This window comes from Pleurodeles waltl, chromosome 3_2 (genome assembly GCF_031143425.1).
Source record: "Pleurodeles waltl isolate 20211129_DDA chromosome 3_2, aPleWal1.hap1.20221129, whole genome shotgun sequence".
NCBI lineage: Eukaryota > Metazoa > Chordata > Amphibia > Caudata > Salamandridae > Pleurodeles > Pleurodeles waltl.
Window position 1 is genome coordinate 158,203,055 of NC_090441.1, and position 19,152 is coordinate 158,222,206.

At 49.7% G+C, this 19,152-nt stretch overlaps 1 protein-coding gene across 1 annotated transcript in view; it reads left to right on the plus strand.

Annotated features, from left to right (window-relative positions):
• XRCC5 (X-ray repair cross complementing 5) overlaps window positions 1–19,152 on the plus strand; it is a 490,394-nt gene that overhangs the window by 437,082 nt on the left and 34,160 nt on the right. The window contains exon 17 of the mRNA XM_069227051.1: window positions 5,679–5,788. Coding sequence (XP_069083152.1) covers window positions 5,679–5,788 — 110 coding nt within the window. The remainder of the gene's footprint in view (window positions 1–5,678; window positions 5,789–19,152) is intronic.

Consider the following 19,152-nt stretch of genomic DNA (forward strand, 5'->3'; position numbering starts at 1 on the left):
CACTGACAGTCCATAATATCAGACAAGGTGGGTTTTGCAGATCGTCTGAAGGGGCTACTCCCTTCCCTTCATAACTACCCTCCCCGATGCCACAATCTTACAACAGGCTGACAGAAGATCACCTATCCCTTCTCCTCCAGGAAGTCACAGCTCTTTTAGCCAAGGGAGCCGTAGAGAGTGTTGTCAGTGGTGGAAGTTGGTAGTAGTTGCAATTCCCGCTACTCTCTAGTGCGAAAAAGGACAGAGGCCTTTGTCCTTTCCTAGACCTATGTCCTCTCAATTACTTCCTCAAGAAGGAGAAGTTCAGAATAATCATGTTAGCTGAGGTCCTGGCTGCCCTGGACCCAGGATACTGTATGGTAGAGTTAGACGTGTAGGACACAGGGGGGTGGAATTTTATAAAATATCTACTTGTCCATGGGACAGGTTGCTTCATAAATCTATTTGTCCTGTAAAAAAAATCTACTTGTCTTGTTGGTGGCATGTAGTGTGCCGACAAATTATGGCAACAATCTCATATTAGAACTCTGATTATGCCAGGGCCCATACTATTGTAGGGTTTGAATACTAGCAACTCCCTTATTTTGCACCTATCAGCAGATTTACATACTAGGGCTGGAGATAGGGGTCAGCAATAGTTCCAGGGTTGGAATGCCCTTTCGAGTCTGTCCAAACCTACAAACTTGCATATTTTAGGGGTTTTCACAAGCTCTTCTCTAGTCTCTTCTCATACTGAGAAAGGTTGGAAATTTACTCCTGATGTGGGCAGAAGTAAAACTTATTCCAGGGTTAGGAGGAAGTGAAGGGAAAGTGAACCTGTAAACGCTCAACAGATTTTCGCATGAGCAAATCTTCCCATGAGTATTTGCTTGTGATAAAATGTAGTTCACAAATATTTTCTAGGAGTACGATATCCTAGCCTACGTCTGTAAATTCTTGTGAATTCAAGAAACTTGTAAATCTGCATTAATGCAAGGACATATACCATGGATACACTTTTGTGACTATGTTTAAGATTTAGGCACCTAATTGTTTTCCAAGACCTTTTGTTTTTATAAAAATTATTTCTATTTCTCTCTCTCTATTTATCAACTGCCATCACTGTGAATTACATCATTCTCCCCTTTCCCAAGGAGCATGATGGCACATGAAGTAGTTGAATTCAGTGCCAGGAACTACTGTGGCAATGTGTGCTTTTTGTGACCAAAAAATATTTTTACTTTTTGCCAGTTTGTTATGATGGTGAGGGCCCAACCCTAACAACAATACAGTTTTACAAAAACCCTGTCAAAACAAGATATGCATTGACAAAACCAAAAGGCTGGCTGCCAGTGTCAGATCTATTGGCTTTGCCAATGCTTGTTTTTTTCATGTTTCTCATAATTATATTGAAATTGGTTACACTGATTTGTCTGTTAAGATTTTTGTTTTGGAAATACTAGCATACATCAACACATTTTACTAAATGATACTTCAAGGAAATGGTACCTAAAATGTCACAGTAGTTTAACAAAACATGTTTTACCTAGTTGTATTGTTAATGAGAATTTTATTTTGAAAGCAAAGAATCACTCTTGCTTTCAGGCTTCTGCATATATTTTCATCTACCCCGAGAGCACTCTGGAAGCGTTATATGTACCCCCTGATTGTTAAACTTTGCAAACATGTCACAGTTTTTATGCTGCAAATGCGTAGTAGTGCAGCCCGAGCTTACAACATTTTCTTAGAGTGCTCACCGTCTCAATAATAAAGACTTAGCACTAATCAACCATAAATACAAGTTCGAACAGCATTAGCATACGGACACAAATATTACCTTAAATGCAGACAATGCCCTTCCTTGATCTATAAACGTGCAGCCAAAGGTTTGGTGCTGTAGGGGGGGTGGGCCTGCTTGTCCTAAGGACAAAAAAGAGCTGAAAACTTGTTGTCCTTAACCCCAAACAATATGTCTTGGAGATCGGGCAATAGAAATGCTGCACCCCTGGGACACACATTTCCACATTTCCGTCCTGCTTGCCCACAGGCGTTATCTGTGGTTCATGGTAGGCAAAGAACATTTTCATTTCATTGTGCCCCCATTTGGCCTTACCAGCACCCTTTGGGTGTTCACTAAGGTGGTGGCAGTCATTGCAGCTCATTTGGGTAGATCAGGGGTGCACATCTTCACCTGTCTCGACGACTGGCTCTTGGAGGCAGGTTCGCCCCAGGTTGTTGTGTCTCACCTCCAGACTACAGCAGGCCTCTTGCACTTGCTGAGGTTCACTATCAAAGTGCCATAGTCACACCTGACTCCCTTTCATATGCTCCCTCTCATTGGAGATCTTATGGACATGGGCAGTTTCGGGCCTATCCTCCTAAATGGCGAGTCCAGAATATTCAGGCTGTGATACTAATATTTCAGCCTCCATCTTGGATTTGCGTGAGACAACCCTTGAGGCTGCTAGGACTCATGGCTTCCTGTATTCTGCTGGTAACATATGCACGCTGGCATATGCAGACTCTGTAGTGGGACCTGAAGTTCCAGTAGGCATAGTATCAGGGCAATCTCTCCCACATGGTCCAGATCTCGGAGGGAACTGCAGTGGTGACTAACAAACTGCAATACAGTCTGCGCAGACCCTTCTCTCTTCCCCAACCAGATCTCAGTAGTGACAGATGCCTCACTCATAGGATGGTGTGGCTATGTGGAAGAGGTGAAGATCAGAGGACTCTGTCTCTGACGGAATACAGACCCCACATCAACCTGCTGGAGCTCCGAGCGATCTGGTTGGTATTGAAAGCCTTTCTACCTTCATCAAGGGAAGACTAGTGCAGGTGTTCATGAACAACACCACTTCCATGTGGTACTGCAACAAACAAGGCATGGTTGGGCCGTGGACCCTCTGTCAAGAGGTCCTACGCCTATGGACATGGCTGAAGCATATCCCTGATGGTTCAACATCTGGTGGGTTCACTGAAAGCCAGGGCAGACAAACTCAGCCGAAGATGGCTAGTGGATCACAAATGGCGTCTTTACCCGTAGGTGTTGCAACGTCTCTTTCAGCAGTAAGGAGAGCCTTGGTTAGATCTGTTTGCCTCTGCCAAGAACACGCAATGTCAGCAGTTTTGCACTGCAGTTTCTAAGGCAGCTCTCACTCTGAGACACTTTTAATCTCAAGTGGAGCTCAGGCCCCTTATACCCCTTTCTCCCATTTGATGTCATCTTGGTAGCCGGGCATCCATCCATCAAGACAGATAGGCATGCTATTGGAAAAAAATGTTGGCATTGCGAGCAGAAAAAAATCCCCTTTCTTCCTCTTTTTCTCAAGTCCTTCTTACCATTCTCTCCCTTGCCCAGCAGGGCTATGCTCTGGGCACTCTTAAAGGCTCTCTTTGTACGATCTTTTTTGCTATTGCCTGACCAGCCATCCCTCTTCAAGTCCTCTAGGGTACATAGATTTCTAAAAAGGTCTTGTTCATCTCTTTCCTCCTTCGCCATTTGGTATGCCTTAATAGGACCTTGTACTTGTTTTGACTTTTTTGAAGTATGCTTCCTTCGAGTCACTTCATAATTGTTCCCTCAGGCTTCTTATGATTCCTAGAAGAGTAAGCAAGCTTCAGGCTTTACCATCCAAACCTCCATACCTTTCCATCAGCCCTGAAAACTGGTGCTTCGCACTAGGGCCTCCTTTCTACTTGAAGTGGTCATTCCATTTCACGTAGGCCAATCCATCACTTTGCCTACTTTTTACACTTCTCCACATCCCTCTAAAAAAGAGGAATGACTCCACTGTCTGCACCCAAAATGAAAATTGTCATTCTACTTTGAGATCACAAAAGAGTTCCAAGTAGATGAACAACCCTTCATGGGGTATAGTGGAGTGAAGAAGGGACGGGCTGTGCAGACCTGGACCATCTCCTGGTGGGTCATATTCTGCATTAAAATCTGCTATCCTCTGGCACAAAAGCAGCCCCCTAAGGGATTGGGATCTCATTCCACCAGAGATACACCTCAGACCACTGTGTTGGCACACGGAGTTCCGGTCCTGGACATCTGCCAGGCAGCAACGTGGGCATCTTTGCACACGATCACAAAGCACCGCTGCCTGGACAATCAGGTCAGTATGGATGGGCACTTTGCCTGTTCCATCCTGCAGGATCTTCTCATCTGAAATTAGTCCAGAGACGCACTTCTACATACTTGTGCCATGCCATGGCCCTAGTCCAATCCTCTATTTCTCATAAGTCCTTCTATCTTGACGCTGTGTTAGAGGTAGGACGGTGTCTATACAAGGTGGAAAAGGCCTTTCTCCCACTGTCTATTGACAAAAGGGCACCTAGAATCTTACCATCCGTTGACTGTGTCATATCCATCTTCCATGTTAACCGGGCAGCGGTAGGATAGAAATTGAGCCACCAGTATATAATGGTCCTTCCTAACCTCTGCAGATGTTCTTGTGAGGCCATTACTGCTCATGTCCACCACCGCTTGAACACCATGTACCCCTGTCGATCAGTGAAGCCACTTCTGCGAGTAAGGGGGTGCTCCGCAGTGGCAAGGCTAGGGAGTATGACAAGACCCTCCCCTCTTTTGTATGCATCTACTCCAGCAGTAGTGTAAAGTAACTTGTTTAATTAAGTAATCATTTAGGTAATTTACTAGCTAGTTACTAAAGTAATGCAGCAGGTGAGGAAGTATCACCATTTTTGACTACACAGTCCTGCCGGTAAGTGACAGGGAAAGACTCTTCCAGAAGACTACTGAGTTTCTTATCCCCTTCATCACTGCTGATTGTCTTATCCCATTCATCGCTGCTGATTTTCTTATCCCATTCATTGCTGCATTTATATTTCTTGAAATCGTATTTCTTGCTCATTTCAATGCAGCTGGATTCATAATTATGCCATACTGCCCAGTGCTCCGGGCATAAGCAGCTCTTAATTGCCTACCACACAATTACGGACCAAGTCATTGGCAAGGGTGCTTATGAGGGTATTGGCAATTAACAGCTGTTAAGGCCCAACAGTATATGGCATGTATACATATTAACATCAGTCCCAAAAATCTCAAGTCAAATACAGATAAACACACCAGTTGGCATGTCTGATCTACACCCCTGCATCACACTCAAGCTATAATGCAGGCAAGCAACAGCATTGAACCCCCTGCCAGCAGCTGCAAAACTTTAAAAATAAAAGGGTAATAAACAATGTTTATTATTGTTTTCGTTTTCTAGGGGGCGGGCCATGGGGGATGACAGGCAGGGAGGAGAAGTTGGTGCACATGTGTGTTTGGGTGGCCGTCTCAGAGCTCTCTCCAACCCGATCTGCGTTGCCGGGTTGGAGACAGAAGGCGCAGGCTCCCACTGTCTGGGAGCGCAAAGTGAGGGCGCTCAGGTCAATCCTGACGCTGCTCTCATGCTTCCAGGGGCATGAGAGCAGCTTTAGGATTGGCTGTAGGGCAGTCTGGGAGCCTGTGCCTAGTGGAGCCAGAAGAGCAGCGATGCGGATGCGCCAGGGATTCAGGTACGTTTATTTATTTTTGTTCACCCCGCCATCAGCCGCGACTGGTATTCGGTGCCTGTATTCAACACCTGCCCATTGCTTATCCAGAGTCCAACATGCCTTCATTTTTTGCTACACTCTGTACCTTCTACTCTTCATTTAAGGATGTCTTCACCTCCCTTCTGTTGTAGTGAGCCAGCAGCTCATAGACCGCATCTACGAGTTTCTGGAAACCAAACGGCTGCAGTACTACATGAAGAGCATAAACTGCATCAGAGCATTCAGACAAGCAGCCATCAAGGTAAGGAGAGTGGCCACCTCAGTCCCATTCATTCAGTTACGGAATGTCTCGGCCGCGAGCAAAGTCTCAATGCAATTCAAATTTTTTTCATCTTTGCCAAAAGTAGTTTTTTATGAAAGATATAGAAGTACTATATAGAGAATCTTTTCCTCCTTCGTAATTAATGAGTATTTCTACTTTTTAAACTTAGAATTCACCAACTAGCAGCTCATTTTAAATGTATTTCTTCTACCAATCAAGGTTTTTATTGTTTTATACACAACACTGCAAAGTGAGGGCTTGTCAATTTCCCGATTAATTCAGTGTGTGGGTTGTCGATGTTAACAATGTTTTACCTCTTGTGATATAACATACAACGTTTCGCACATGCCCTGCCCTTCGTATACCCTTCTATAAAGGAGAATTAAATGAACAAAAGGGAAGAAAATACTGGGTCTGCATCCAGAGCTCAGTATCAGACAACGAGCCCTCTATTTATTCCTTACTGAGAATACTCTGTAGTGCCTGAGCTATCGGGAAGCCTCTCACTTCTGGTTTGATCAGCCAGGATAGTAACTTATCACATTTGTCGGCCTCACCATGTCTCTGTAATCCAAAGACCTCAAGCGCTAGATGAATAGAAGCAGCCTTTCCCTTCTCTGTTGGATTGGCCCTCTCTTCCTCAGACACTGCATACACAGCCTCTGTTTCTTGTAACCACTATTCTAAGAGTTCCATTCCCTGTTCAGCTACATTTTTGGCTCCATTATTCGTCCCAGTGCTACCTTAAACATCTGACACGCGCCTGAAGCTGTGCCCTAGTTTTCTTCAAAGTAATGCTTTATTTGTTTTCCAATCATTCCTCTAAACTTTGGGTCTTCTAAAGCAAACACATGCAGCTTCCAGCTAGGTTATGCACAATGGGTCGTTCTCCACCTTACACCCAAAAACAGTGGGGTGTGTAATGCCCTAGTACAGTAAGTATTTTCTAATCTTAAATACAGGTCGTGGACACTTAAGCAATATAAAAACGATGGGTTGGAATGCTTCTCCGAGTGATTGCTAGGGGATAGACATATTGCGAGCATTCTTCTCATATTCTTTTATGTGTTAGTTAGAACATCACCTCTCACAAATGGGTACTGCAGATTGTCCAACTGGGTTACGTCCTGATATTTCTTAACCGCCACACATGCCATCTGTGGTGGAGCGCCTGTCAGAGGACCACTTGTCTGTCTTGTGCCCGGAAGAGCAGGCTTTTTTGGCCAAAGGAGCTGTAGAGATGGTTCCGGCATCGGGAGCAGGGATCGGTTGTTATTCCCATAACCTCCTAGTGGTGAAGAAGGGCAGAGGCCTCAGTTCTATTATAGGCCATAGGCCTCCCAATTCCTTCCTGCATAAATGGGTCATGAGTACTTTCAGTGTGCCTTGCTCCATTTCAGCCCCACCTGTGCCCCTCGACTTCACAAATGTGATGGTAGTGGTCGCTGTCCATCTGAGGAGTTTGGGGGTACCAGTCTTACCCTACCACAGTGACTGGCTGTTGAAGTATGTCAGTCTGTCATGGCCACCTCCAGATGAAGGTGAGCCTCTATACATTGTTGGGGTTCTCAATCAACCTGCTGAAGTCACATCTGGCTCCGTTTCATCTAAGCCATCCTGGTTACAGTGCCCTTTTGAGCTATTTCTGTAGATGAGCGAGTCCAAGACATAAGTGCTGTGATCCAGATGTTTCAATCTCTGTTCTGGGTCTCAGCAAGGATGGCTCTGAAGCTCCTAGGCCTATTGGCTTCCTGTCTCATGGTTAATGATCATGTCGGATGGCACATAAAAGCATTGCAGAGAAGCCTGAATTCTCAGTGGGCCCAACACAAAAGGAGCTTACCTGATTCCGTTCAAGTGTTGGAAAAGATGAAACAATCTGCAGTGGTGGCTGCTCGACTGCGACTGGACCAGTGGCACACCTCTCCCACTGCCGGGACTTCTGGGAGTATCTGTTCTCCAATCAAGCTGCCTCTTGGGGGAGTATCTATTGTCACATCAACAGGCAAGGGTCCTGCACCCGGGCCTCTGCACTCAGCACCTCTCTGCTTGGAGATTGAGCAGCAGCAGCTAGTCACTGTTGGTCTTCCTCCCGTAGTCAATGATGTTATTCTAGCAGCCAGGCACCTGTCTACGAAATTAGTGCACAGTAGGCACTGGGACAAATTTGCATCTTGGTGTGGTACCTATCAGATTGACCTGTTACAAACTTTGCTGTCTGAAGTATTGTTTTGTCGTTGACCCAGCAAGGACCTACACTGTGCACTTTTAAGGGATATGTTCTTGCTGATGAGATTTCTTAAGTTTACAACATATGTTTCTGCCAAAGCCATTTTTGGTGCCACGGTGAGACCTCAGTTTGGTTCTCACTTTTTGCACCCCAGTTGAGCCAACGCTTGTTGTCCACTATATCTCATGACCCTGGAAAACGGTCTTTCTGGTCATGATAACGTCAGTGTGCCGCATGAATGAGCTGCAGGCACTATCAGTCTAGCCAATTTACACAACGTTTTCCTAGACAAACTACTGTTGAGAACTCGTGCTGCACCTCTGTTGAAAGTAGTAACGCCTTTCCATGTTGGGCAGGCTAGCGCCTTTCCAAGTTTCTTTGCCCCGCCCTACCCCTCTCTCTAAGAAGGAGGAGGAGAGACTCCATCGTGTGGAGTCCAAACCATCTCACAGTTTCTACAGTCATCATACCAGGGACCATGTGGTGGAGAATCAACTCTTTGTAGGCTTCTCGACAGCAAAGAAGGGCAAAGCAGTGCAGAAAAGAGCTATCTCTTAGTGGATATTCCTCTGCATAAAAAACGCCAATGCCCTAACTAAGAAGTCGTTACCTAAAGGATTAAGGGCCCATTCACCTTGAGCTAAGTGTCCTTGATATATGTAAGGCTGCTACAAGGGGATCAGTCCACGCATTCATGAAGCACTGTTGCCTTGATAGCCAGGTATGTCGAGATGTACATTTGCCCGTTCGGTCCTGCAGGACAATTTGGTCTGAGCCACTCCACAGACCCACCACCTGGTGAAGTACTGCTTTGGTATCTATTCACACGGTAACACTCTTTCTGGCGGCTACTCAACAAGAGACCCTTACCAACTGTCCTCGTTCTGTGGAATGGTCTCCTTTTCAATCTAGAGAGTTCCCAATTTAAAGATATGCACACTAGTAAAGCCAAGTTGCTGATGGAAATTATGTTTGAAGGCATGGACAAACCTTAAAAAACAACTGATGCCAGCTCACCCGGGGCGGAACGACGACTGTGCAGAGCTACACAACACCACTTGCCATATTGCAAGAGTCCTGCTTTTGAGTTTCCGGATCCAGAGGCATCGGCGATTAGCTAAAGTATCCACCAGAAAGAGCATCAGTGAAGGTAAGTAATATGTTTGTTTATGTCATCAGTATTATTACTCACTATACATGTTATATACGCAGTCTGGTTACACCAGTGTTGAAGGCTAGGGTCTAACACAGTTACAAAGAACATCATTTAGATAACAGTGTTAAATATATGTGTGGAAATAGAGTAATCTTAGTAATTTTGCCACTAAGCCTCATCTTTTCAGTTAAAGTACACATGCTGTAGAAAGAATCTGATAGAGACTTCTAGTTGCAGATTCCTTACCTTTGAATTCTCCCCAAATGTCAGACTGGATCCGGAAGATTTTTGTGAGCAGTAGCCCTGCGCGCCATGAGGTGGCATTAATTGGCTCAGCGTCCGTTGTCTGCATCATCAGTGCCAGTTATTACATTGCGGGTCCTATATAGGCACCACAGCGGTGCGCTGACATCAGTTCTTTTCTTTCCGTTCCAGCAAGCACTGATCTGAAGAGAGCAACCCCCTCAGTCAATTTTTGACTGGCTTTTTTCAGCTTTTGTTGAGTGTTTTTCACGTATTGTACTCCTGGTTACTCAAGGAAGTTATCCCGAAAGACCAGCTTCAAGCCCTCTGGATACTGTCATCGACAATGTCTGTGCTCGATCTGCACCTCATGTGTCTTTGCTGCCTGGAGCGTGACCATGACCCGAAGGCGTGCTCTGAATGTCAGGCCATGCATCCGAAGGTTTGAGGGAGCATTCCCTGAAGCTGATAGTGGCCTGACGCTTGACTCTGCGCAAGTCGAGATCTCAGTTGACAAGAAAATCCTGGGATCGGTCGCAGAGTCCTCTTTCATCGTCGTCCCATTCCAAGTCCTCGGGGAGATTCGGTAAGTTGAGCCATAAGAAGAAATCCAAGAAGTGGAGCCTCTTTTTGACTTCTCGTCAGTCAGCCGACAAGACGAATGGAGTGTTGATGCTCTAGGCTTTGTTGTAAGGGACCTGTACCTGAGCTGACTCCGCACCTCCCCGAATTTCTGGGAGTTGGAGTGATCCATGTCCAACTCCTTCAGTTTTATGAGGCCAGGCACCTCAGTTTTGGGCAGCCCGGCCCCTGGTGGAGCACCTTCTGGCCCCTGAGAGCCAGAAGGGATGTCTTCGGGTGAAGAGCCAGAACGGACGCCTTCGGGTTCCGCGCCAGTGGCTCTGGCCTGATGCTGAGGGGCACCCACAGCTCCGTTCCTGGATCTGGACTGGCACTGGTTGAACCACCTCCACCTTCCAAGACACCGGCCTCGACATTCCCAGCGTTATCCATGCTTTTTTTTTTAGAATATATTTTTATTAACATTTTGCTATTACAACGTTACATATTTATTCATTTCACATGCACTTTTATATCTGCTTCTTATTTTGTACTTTTTCGCTTATTGCTCGATCTTTATTAACAGTCGTTTTATTTCTCTTTATTCAACCAGTTACTCTTTTACTTATTCAATCACTTTTCTTTGTTACAGCTCTTTGTTCTGCATAAGCAATAGTCAAGCAACAGGTTTAAACCCCTTCTTCCTTGTAACTTGGAATAATGATATAGAGGGTTAGGTGCCACCCAATTGGGTGTGGGAGGAAGGAGGAAGAGGCGGGAATAAAAAAGAACAGGCCACACAGGGCCAACCATGCGGCTATGTGCAAATGATTTTTATAGTTGTTGAACTGAAGGTGCTATGTCAGATCCATTTTTTATTTTAATTTTAAGCAGGGGGTGATATCGACCCAGGGCGCAGGGACGCGCCGTGTAGACGGAGGGGCACGCACACTGCCTATCATGTTCGATGGCGAGGTGGGGATCCACGGCCCAGCTGCCTTCAGGCCTCTACACTTAATGAAAGCCACGTGGAGGTCGGGTTTGTTCTGGGCGCCTATCTATGTGCTACAATCGCCTGGCTCCGACCTCGGCGTGGGTTGGGAGTCGCTGGTTTCTCTTGCTGGGTTCACCAATCTCCTAATTATACTCTCCCAATTCGTCACTAAGTTCTCCCACCCCGGAGCTATGGGAACCCGGCGGATACTCCTGGCTTCTTCTGCTTTTAGGACCTGTAATTCAGCTCTAGCCCACGTTAATGTATCATTCTCCCAGACAGTCAGTAAAGGACAACCCGCAGCTTTCCAGCCCCTCGAGATTAGTCTCTTATATAGTGCCAGGGTGAGGTCCAAAAAGCGCCCCTTCACTTTTCCACGGAGTGCCGTTGGTCCAAGGCCCAGCAAGCACATCTCGGGGCTGGGTCTTAACTCAATCTCAAGCAATTCAGTTAAGGTAGTCAACATTTCCTTCCAGCCAGTCTGGATCACCGGGCAAGTCCAAACCATGTGGTCGAAATTCGCCCCACCCCCCCCGCACCTCGGGCAGGTCGCTGGAGATCCACCGTATATACGGAACAGCCTGTGGGGTGTGAGGTATGTTCTATGCAGGTAATTATATTGAAGGTACCTTAAGCGTGTATTACGGGACACCATCCGGGGGTAAGCCAGTATCTTTTTCCACTCTGAGTCTGTGAGTTCTCGACCAACCGTGCCCTCCCAGCCTCCTCTCAGTGAACGTAGGGGGTCTAAAGCTGCCTCAACCTGGGACCGATATATCTTGGTGATGAGACGTGTTTCCTCACCTAATGTCATCAGTGAGTGCAAGACCCCGTGTGTGTCAGGTTCCGCATTTGCCGTGTCCCAGTGAGCCCTAAGGGTATGTACCAGTCTCCCGTACAGTAGAAACTGTCCACCGGGAACACCCTCCTCCATCAAGTCAACAAATCCCCTCAGGACTCCCTCTTTGAAAAGTCCTCCCACTACTTCTATTCCCGCTGCTAGCCAATGACTGAGTCCCATACTTCCCGGCCCCCTCCCCCTGGGTTCTATAGCAAGTACTGCCAGCGGCAGAGCTGGAGAATACGGGTGACCAACTCCTACTCTTTTCGTGCATCTTTTCCAACATCCTATTGCCACTTTTATCATTATGTTGTTCCCAGGGAGAGTTATCTTCCTGTTTGCCATGTTTGCCGCAATCCACGCCGTATCAATCACTCCCTGGGCCGTATATAAATCCAATTGGCCCGACCCGTAAGCCACCCGGCTATCCACTGCAATTGGGATGCAAGGTAATATGCCTCAAAGTCAGGTGCCCCCAGGCCTCCCGCTTGGGGAGGCCTGCAGATGGTCACGAGAGTGGTACGTCTTCGCCCACTATCCCAAATTAGTTCTCTAAGCAATGTGTTCAGATCACGGAACCATGCCCGGGGTATTAGCAGCGGTAAATTGGCAAAGTAATAGAGCAGTCGGGGGAGCATGATCATTTTGGATAGCGCCACTCTAGCCATCACTGACAATTTTAAAGAGCGCCAGAATGTTACTGATGATCTCAGCGAACGAAGCGCTCCACCTAGGTTACCCTCTCTTAGGTCAGCCATACCATGGTAGATCTGGATCCCCAAGTATCTAAATGTACGCGGAGCCCATTTCAGGTCCACCGGGCACGCTATGGGGCGACCATATCCAGACGTCAGGGGGAACACATATGTTTTATTACGGTTAAGTCTTAATCCTGATACTAAACCAAATTCCTCAAGTACGTTCAGGGCCCAGGGGAGTCCACTCGCCCCGTCTCTAAGGTATATCAAAATGTCGTCTGCATATAGCGAGATAATGTGATCCCCTGGTCCCCACCGAATCCCTCTGCCCGCTCCTTCACCTCGCACCCACGCCGCTAAGGGTTCCATCGCCAACGCGAACAACAATGGAGACAGGGGGCATCCCAGTCTAGTTCCCCGATGCACTGGGTAAGCAGCTGAGACCGTCCTACCCGTCTTGACCCTTGCCAATGGGGACGAATATAACAGGTCCACCCAGGCAACCCAGCCACCACCCAGGCCCATTTTTAACATTGTCGCCCTCAAGTAATCCCATCTGATCGAGTCGAAGGCCTTTTCAAAGTCCACAGCTAGCAAGGTCCCGGCTGGTGGCTTCGCCTCATCAGGCATATGCATTATAGAGAAAATCCGCCTAAGATTCAAGGAGGTGCTGCGACCAGGAATAAAACCGTTCTGGTCAGGGTGCACCAGGGTCGGCATAAGGGGCAGTAACCGATTAGCTAGTATCTTACTCAAGATCTTAAAGTCGCTATTTAGCATTGATAGTGTTCTAAATTCTGTTACCGATGGATCACTAATGTTTGTTTTTGGGAGCGGCACAACCAATGCTTCACGGAGCGTGGAAGGGAGCACCCCATTCTTTACCGCCTCCATATACATTTCCTTCAGTCTGGGAGTTAATAAGGATTTATACTTTTTATAAAAATCCATCGGAAGACCATCTGTGCCCGGGGTCTTCCCAGGAGCCAGCTGCGTGATTGCTTCGTTTATCTCTTCTGCAGTCACTGGACCCCCCAGGCCGGCCCGTCCTCCGGGCTCAAAGCCGGCAGAGACATCCGAGTTAGGAAACCATCAAGGATCCCCACCTCCAAGTCTGTGGGCTTCCTATACAAGTACGTATAATAATCTTTGAATGCGTCGTTCATGGATTCTGGACTAATTCTGCGTGTCCCACCCCTGTCCAATACACTTGCAATAGGACCACTATCACCATTCGGGCGCACTAGCCATGCCAAAAGTCTACCGGATCTCCCCTCCTCTGATTGCATGGATACCAAGTATCTTTGGACACTGTGGCATCTAAGACGCTCTTCTATTCGGGAGTGCTCCCTACGCGCACTCTCGTACTCTTCATCCGCTTGTCTTGTGGGGCCCTGTCTCAACTCCCCCTCGTGGATGACCTTCTCCAGTGCGTTTAATTCTCTCTCAAGTGTACGTTTTATCCCCACTGACTGTCCCAGACAATGACCCCGCGTCCCCACCTTGAGTGTCTCCCACTCTATGCCTCTGGAGGAAGTGGATCCCCGGTTATCCTCTATGTGTTCCTCTAAGTAGCTTTGTACCCCCTCCCTGTACGCTTGGTCCTCCAAGGCCGACGGAAGCATTCTCCATGCCGGTATAGGAGGTCTGTCCCGAGATACATTCAATGTCATCAATAGAGGATTATGATCAGATATTGTGCGGGCAAGGTACTCCGCGTGGGTCATATTTCGGGCCAGCCCTGCTGTGCAAACTATTCTGTCGATTCTAGTATGTACCTGGTGGAGGCCCGAGTAAAACGAATAATCCCTGGCAACAGGGTGTTGTAGCCGCCAAGCATCCACCAGTCCCCAGGCGTCCAGCCACTCTGCTCGTTTTTTTGCTGCTTTAATTGATGTTGCTCCCTGCAGTGGGGGGTTAGACCTATCTAGGTCGATATCAAGCACTGCGTTAAAGTCTCCTCCTATTAGTACTTCCCCCGTGCATTGACGAGTGAGATGCCCAGACAGGCCCGTCATGAATAATGCTTGTTCCTGGTTGGGGGCGTATATACAACTCAGGGTCAACTGGAGCCCCTGTAGTTTCCCTTCTAGAATGACAAATCTTCCCTCCCTGTCTATGTTGGAGGAATCTAGCACAAATGGAACTCCCGCTCTAATCCAAATTAGGGTTCCTCTTGCGTAAGCTGAATATTCTGTGGCAAATACCTGACCCCTCCATCTCCTCCGTAATTTCTCCCCCTCTCCGGGCGCGAGGTGAGTCTCCTGTAGCATAGCTATATGCACCCCTCTTCTTTTTAAAAAGGAAATAATTCTATGTCGCTTACTCGGAGTGCCCATCCCCCTAACGTTCCAGGTCATAGTGTTGTAGCCCCCCATCGTATTCTTAGAACCCGTTGTACATGGAGTCTACGCGCCCCCGGCCCCGGCCAAGCCCCCCAGAAGCTTGCACCTTCATTATGATCAGCCCACATCGCACATATAGCCGGTATAACTAATAACAAAAAAAAACAACTCCCCTTCCCCAGGGCGCCTCCAAAACTGTAGGCTGCCCAATAAGTCCTACAACACTGCAGATCACACAAACACATCAAGTCAATACTCGCCGGTCAGGGTTGACAGGCGAGAAACAGGTCCGGGGGGGCGGCCAGGTCCGGAGGGGCCACCGTACTTCTTATCTTGACTCGCCTTTCAGCGCCGGTGCGGGTTCTGTTTAGATCAGTTCATCAGCCGTAACTAGGGTTACCTCCGGCGCACTAGTCGATCCCCCAGAGCCCTCGGGCGAGGACACCACTATGTCTTCTGATTCCTCTTCAGAGACCGCCGGCGGAGACGATTCCACTCCCATCTTGGCTGCCGCTTTTAGGGCTTCTCTCTTTCCAGTCTCCCTTTGTGCCTGCGTGGGTGCTAGCCGTCGGCTGCCCCCTGGCCTTCTCCCTCTCAGGGCCCGCCGGGACCCCCCCCCACCGCGGCCCCCCGGCGCAGGCCGCGCCGGGCCCGACCCCGAGCTCTCAAGCCACTCCCATGCCTCCTCCGGAGTCTGGAGGAAAGTGGTTTTCCCCTCCACAATCACTCGTAGTCTTGCTGGATAGAGCAATGAGTACTGTATCCCTTCTTCTCGTAAAGTTCTTTTAACGGCCAGGAAGGAGGCACGCTTGTTTTGGACCTCCAAGGTGAAGTCAGGGAACAGTGTTGCTTCGCCATTGGCCACTTTAAACGGACCCAATTCCCTGGCTTTCTGCAGGAGGATGTCTCTGTCACTATAGTGCAGGAGTTTAGCAATTACAGCCCGGGGCGGTCTGCCAGGGGCAAGCGGTCTAGCCGGCACCCGGTGTGCACGTTCCAATGAATAAAAGGGGGTCAGGCATCCTGGTGCCACAACCGTACTTAGCCATTTCTCCAGAAACTCCAACATGTTAGTCCCCTCGACCCCCTCAGGGAGACCCACCACGCGAATATTGTTTCTCTTGTTTCTGCCCTCTGCGTCCTCAGCTCGCCGTTCGAGCTTCGCCACTCTGTCTGCCAGAGAGGTCACCTCCGCTGATACTTCTGCTTGTTTTGGAACAACTTCCTCTAGTGTTGCTTCTGCCTCCTTTACTCTGTCGGCCAATTTGTGGTGGTCGGCTCTCAATAGCCCCACCTCTATCGCCACCTGATTAATGTCACGCTGTAGAGTGGATTTGGTGTCCTCAATGGCACCCAGTATCTTGTCCAGGGTGTCCTGAACCTTGGTTTGTGACTGGCTCTGTGTGGTCAGCTCGTTGTCCGCCATTGGTATCAGTGTCGTGGGTTCCATGGCTTTGTTCTTGTGTCTGCCCTTGGAGGGCATTGGATATGCAGAGGAGGGCGTCTCAGCGAGGCCGGCGCGCTGCGCAGGTAATTATGCTGCCTGCTGTTGGCCTGCCCGTTCACCCAATCTGTTGCCGTCAAGATCTCAGGTTCTGGTCGCTCTAGGAGGAGTCTCAGACACCAAGCCAGTCATCCCCAGCTCGTTGGGCCACAGTAAGCAGGTGCGCCCAGGATCCTCGATGTCGCCGTGTAGCTCGCCTCCGCCGAGCGTCCCCACCAGCGGCGCAGTCGGAAACAAGGTGGTTTGGATCGGGTCGGGGGTGGCGCCTCCCCCAAGACCGCGCCGCCCTGCGCGGGAGGGGCAGCCGCGGCAGCCCCCAAGGCCGCGCCGTCTCCAGCAGCCAGGAGGGACCCCAACCCCGGGCAACAATGGTGCGCAGTCTCAAATTTCGGATGATAATAGCAATCAGCACGGGGCGGACCCTCGCCGCCACACCCCGCGACGGGCGATCAGCGTCCAACTTGAACCGTCCTAGGCACAGGGGGCCCCCCCGCCACCATACAGGGGGCACCCGGGCAACGACCACCGGCACCGCAGTCGTACGGCCCCCAGGGGGCACAGGAGAAGTGGGCTCCCTATCAGTCCTCCTCGGGGCGCCTCTTGTCCCCTTGTCTCCTCACCGTCCGTGCCCCCGCAGCCGGGAAGCACCAGGCCCCGCCTCCCGGGTGGGAGGCCAACTTCACTCCGTCCGGCATCCCCACTCGGCACTCCGATCTGCCCCTCACACCTCGGGGCGGGCCCGCGCACAGCCTCCGCGCCCGGCGCGGCACGCCGCACGTCCCAGGACCGCGGCCGCAGCCCGCCAGCAGGCCCCCGGGCACGATCCCCGCCGGGCCACACGAATCCGCAGGGGGCCACCCCCGGGGCAACGGCCCCTCGCCAGTGGCCCCACCCGCAATCGCCGCTCACCTCCTCCTTCGCTCCGAGCCAGCGGCACCTCAATTCAGCGCGGGGCAGCCCCGCCCGTCAGCTAGGCCGCAGCCGCTCCGCAGCCCCGATCGGCCCCGGGAACCCAGGCGCTCACCCCGGGGGCCAAGCCGCGCCGCCACCGTCTCCCCACGTCTTCAGCAGTCGTTACGCTCCACTTTGAGCGCGACACTGCCCGCCCCAGCGCGTCTAGGCATACGTTTGAAGTCGGCCCCTCCGGAGCCGAGCGGTTAAGCGTGCGCCATGCTCAGCTCCGTGGCCACGCCCCCCCAGCGTTATCCATGCTTATGGGTGCCCCCATCTCCATTGTGATCCCCAACTCTGACACGGAGCCAGATGGGCATCGTCTGACGCCGACAGGAGCCTTGCCTCCTACGTTATATCCTTAGCCTTTTCCTATGGGTTAGGCTTCGGAATGAATGGGAGGGTCGCTGGACCCTTTAAAATTCCAGCTTCATGAAGACCCTTGGACTGGCGTACAGACTTGGGTGAGGACAGAGGATTGGATACTTCTCCAGATATTGCTGTGCTTTCTCCCCCAACCATGACTTTGGAGGAGGGACCATCTTATGGTGTGGTGGTGAGGAGGGCAGTTGAGGTCGGTCCTGGACCTTGAGTTGCCCTCGGTAGCTGTCAGGACTAATCTCTGGACAGAGGTGCTGCAACTGCGAGCTTCCACCTCAGAACCCCTGCTCCCATTCAACGATGCCCTCACTGATGTCCTACTGGGTACCTGGTCCAAACCCAGCTCAGGAGCTCCTGTGAACAGGACAATAGTCCTCCGCTATCGCCCCACTCCTGGGGACCCAGGTTTTCTGATGCAGCACCCCAACCCTGAGAGCTTGGAGATCCAAGCCTCTGCATGCCAGGGCATGTTCCCTTCAGCTCCCCCCGGATAGGGAATCCAAAAGGTTGGACTCGCTTGGGAAGATGTTTTCATCTGCCAGCTTTGCATTGCAGTCTGTGAATGACTGACTCACTAGGCAGAGCTGTTTCAACCTATCGGACTGCCCCTTCTCGAGGATCATCTGTTGCAGCAGCACGGGAGGGTTCTGCACCCAAACTTCTTGAGTGGAGACAGTTGACGGCCTTTGATCTTCCTCCCGAAGTCTGTAAAGTAATCTTAGCAACCAGGCATACCTCCACCAACATAGTTAGACGCCTGCTGTTGGAAGAAATTCGTAGCATGGTGAACAGAGAAGTCTGTTGATTCCTTTTCTGTCCCTCTTTCTGAGGTCCTGTCGTTCATCCTTTCCAGGGCCAGCAGGGCTATGTTATGGGCACTCTAAAAGGTTATTTGTTTGCTATTTCTGGAGTAGCCTGATCAACTTTTGTTTACGTCCCCTATTGTGTATAGATTCCTTAAAGCCTTAAGATTCTTTTCCCTCCAGCCCCATTCATTATGCCCCAATGGGATCAGAATTTGGTTTGGACCTTTCTGATGTGCGCTTCTTTCGAGCCTCTTCACAGTTGTTCTCTCTGGCTTTTCACTTTGAAGAAAGCCCTCCTCATGGCCATTACATCTACCCGCAGGGTGGGTGACCTGCAGGCATCATCGTCTAAGTCACCGTACCTTTCCAACTATCCTGACAAAGTAGTGCTTTGCAATAAGGCCTCTTTTCTGCCGAAAGTGGTTACTTCCTTTCATGTAGGCCAATCTATCACCTTGCCTACTTTTTACGCATCCCCACATCCTTCTAAGGAAGAGGAGAGACTCCACTATCTGTACTCAAGAAGAGCGTTGGCTTTCTACCATGATAGTACAAAAGAGTTCTGGGTGGACGACCAACTCTTTGCAGGTTATGCAGGTGCGAAGAAAGGTCGGGCAGTGCAGAAGCGGATCA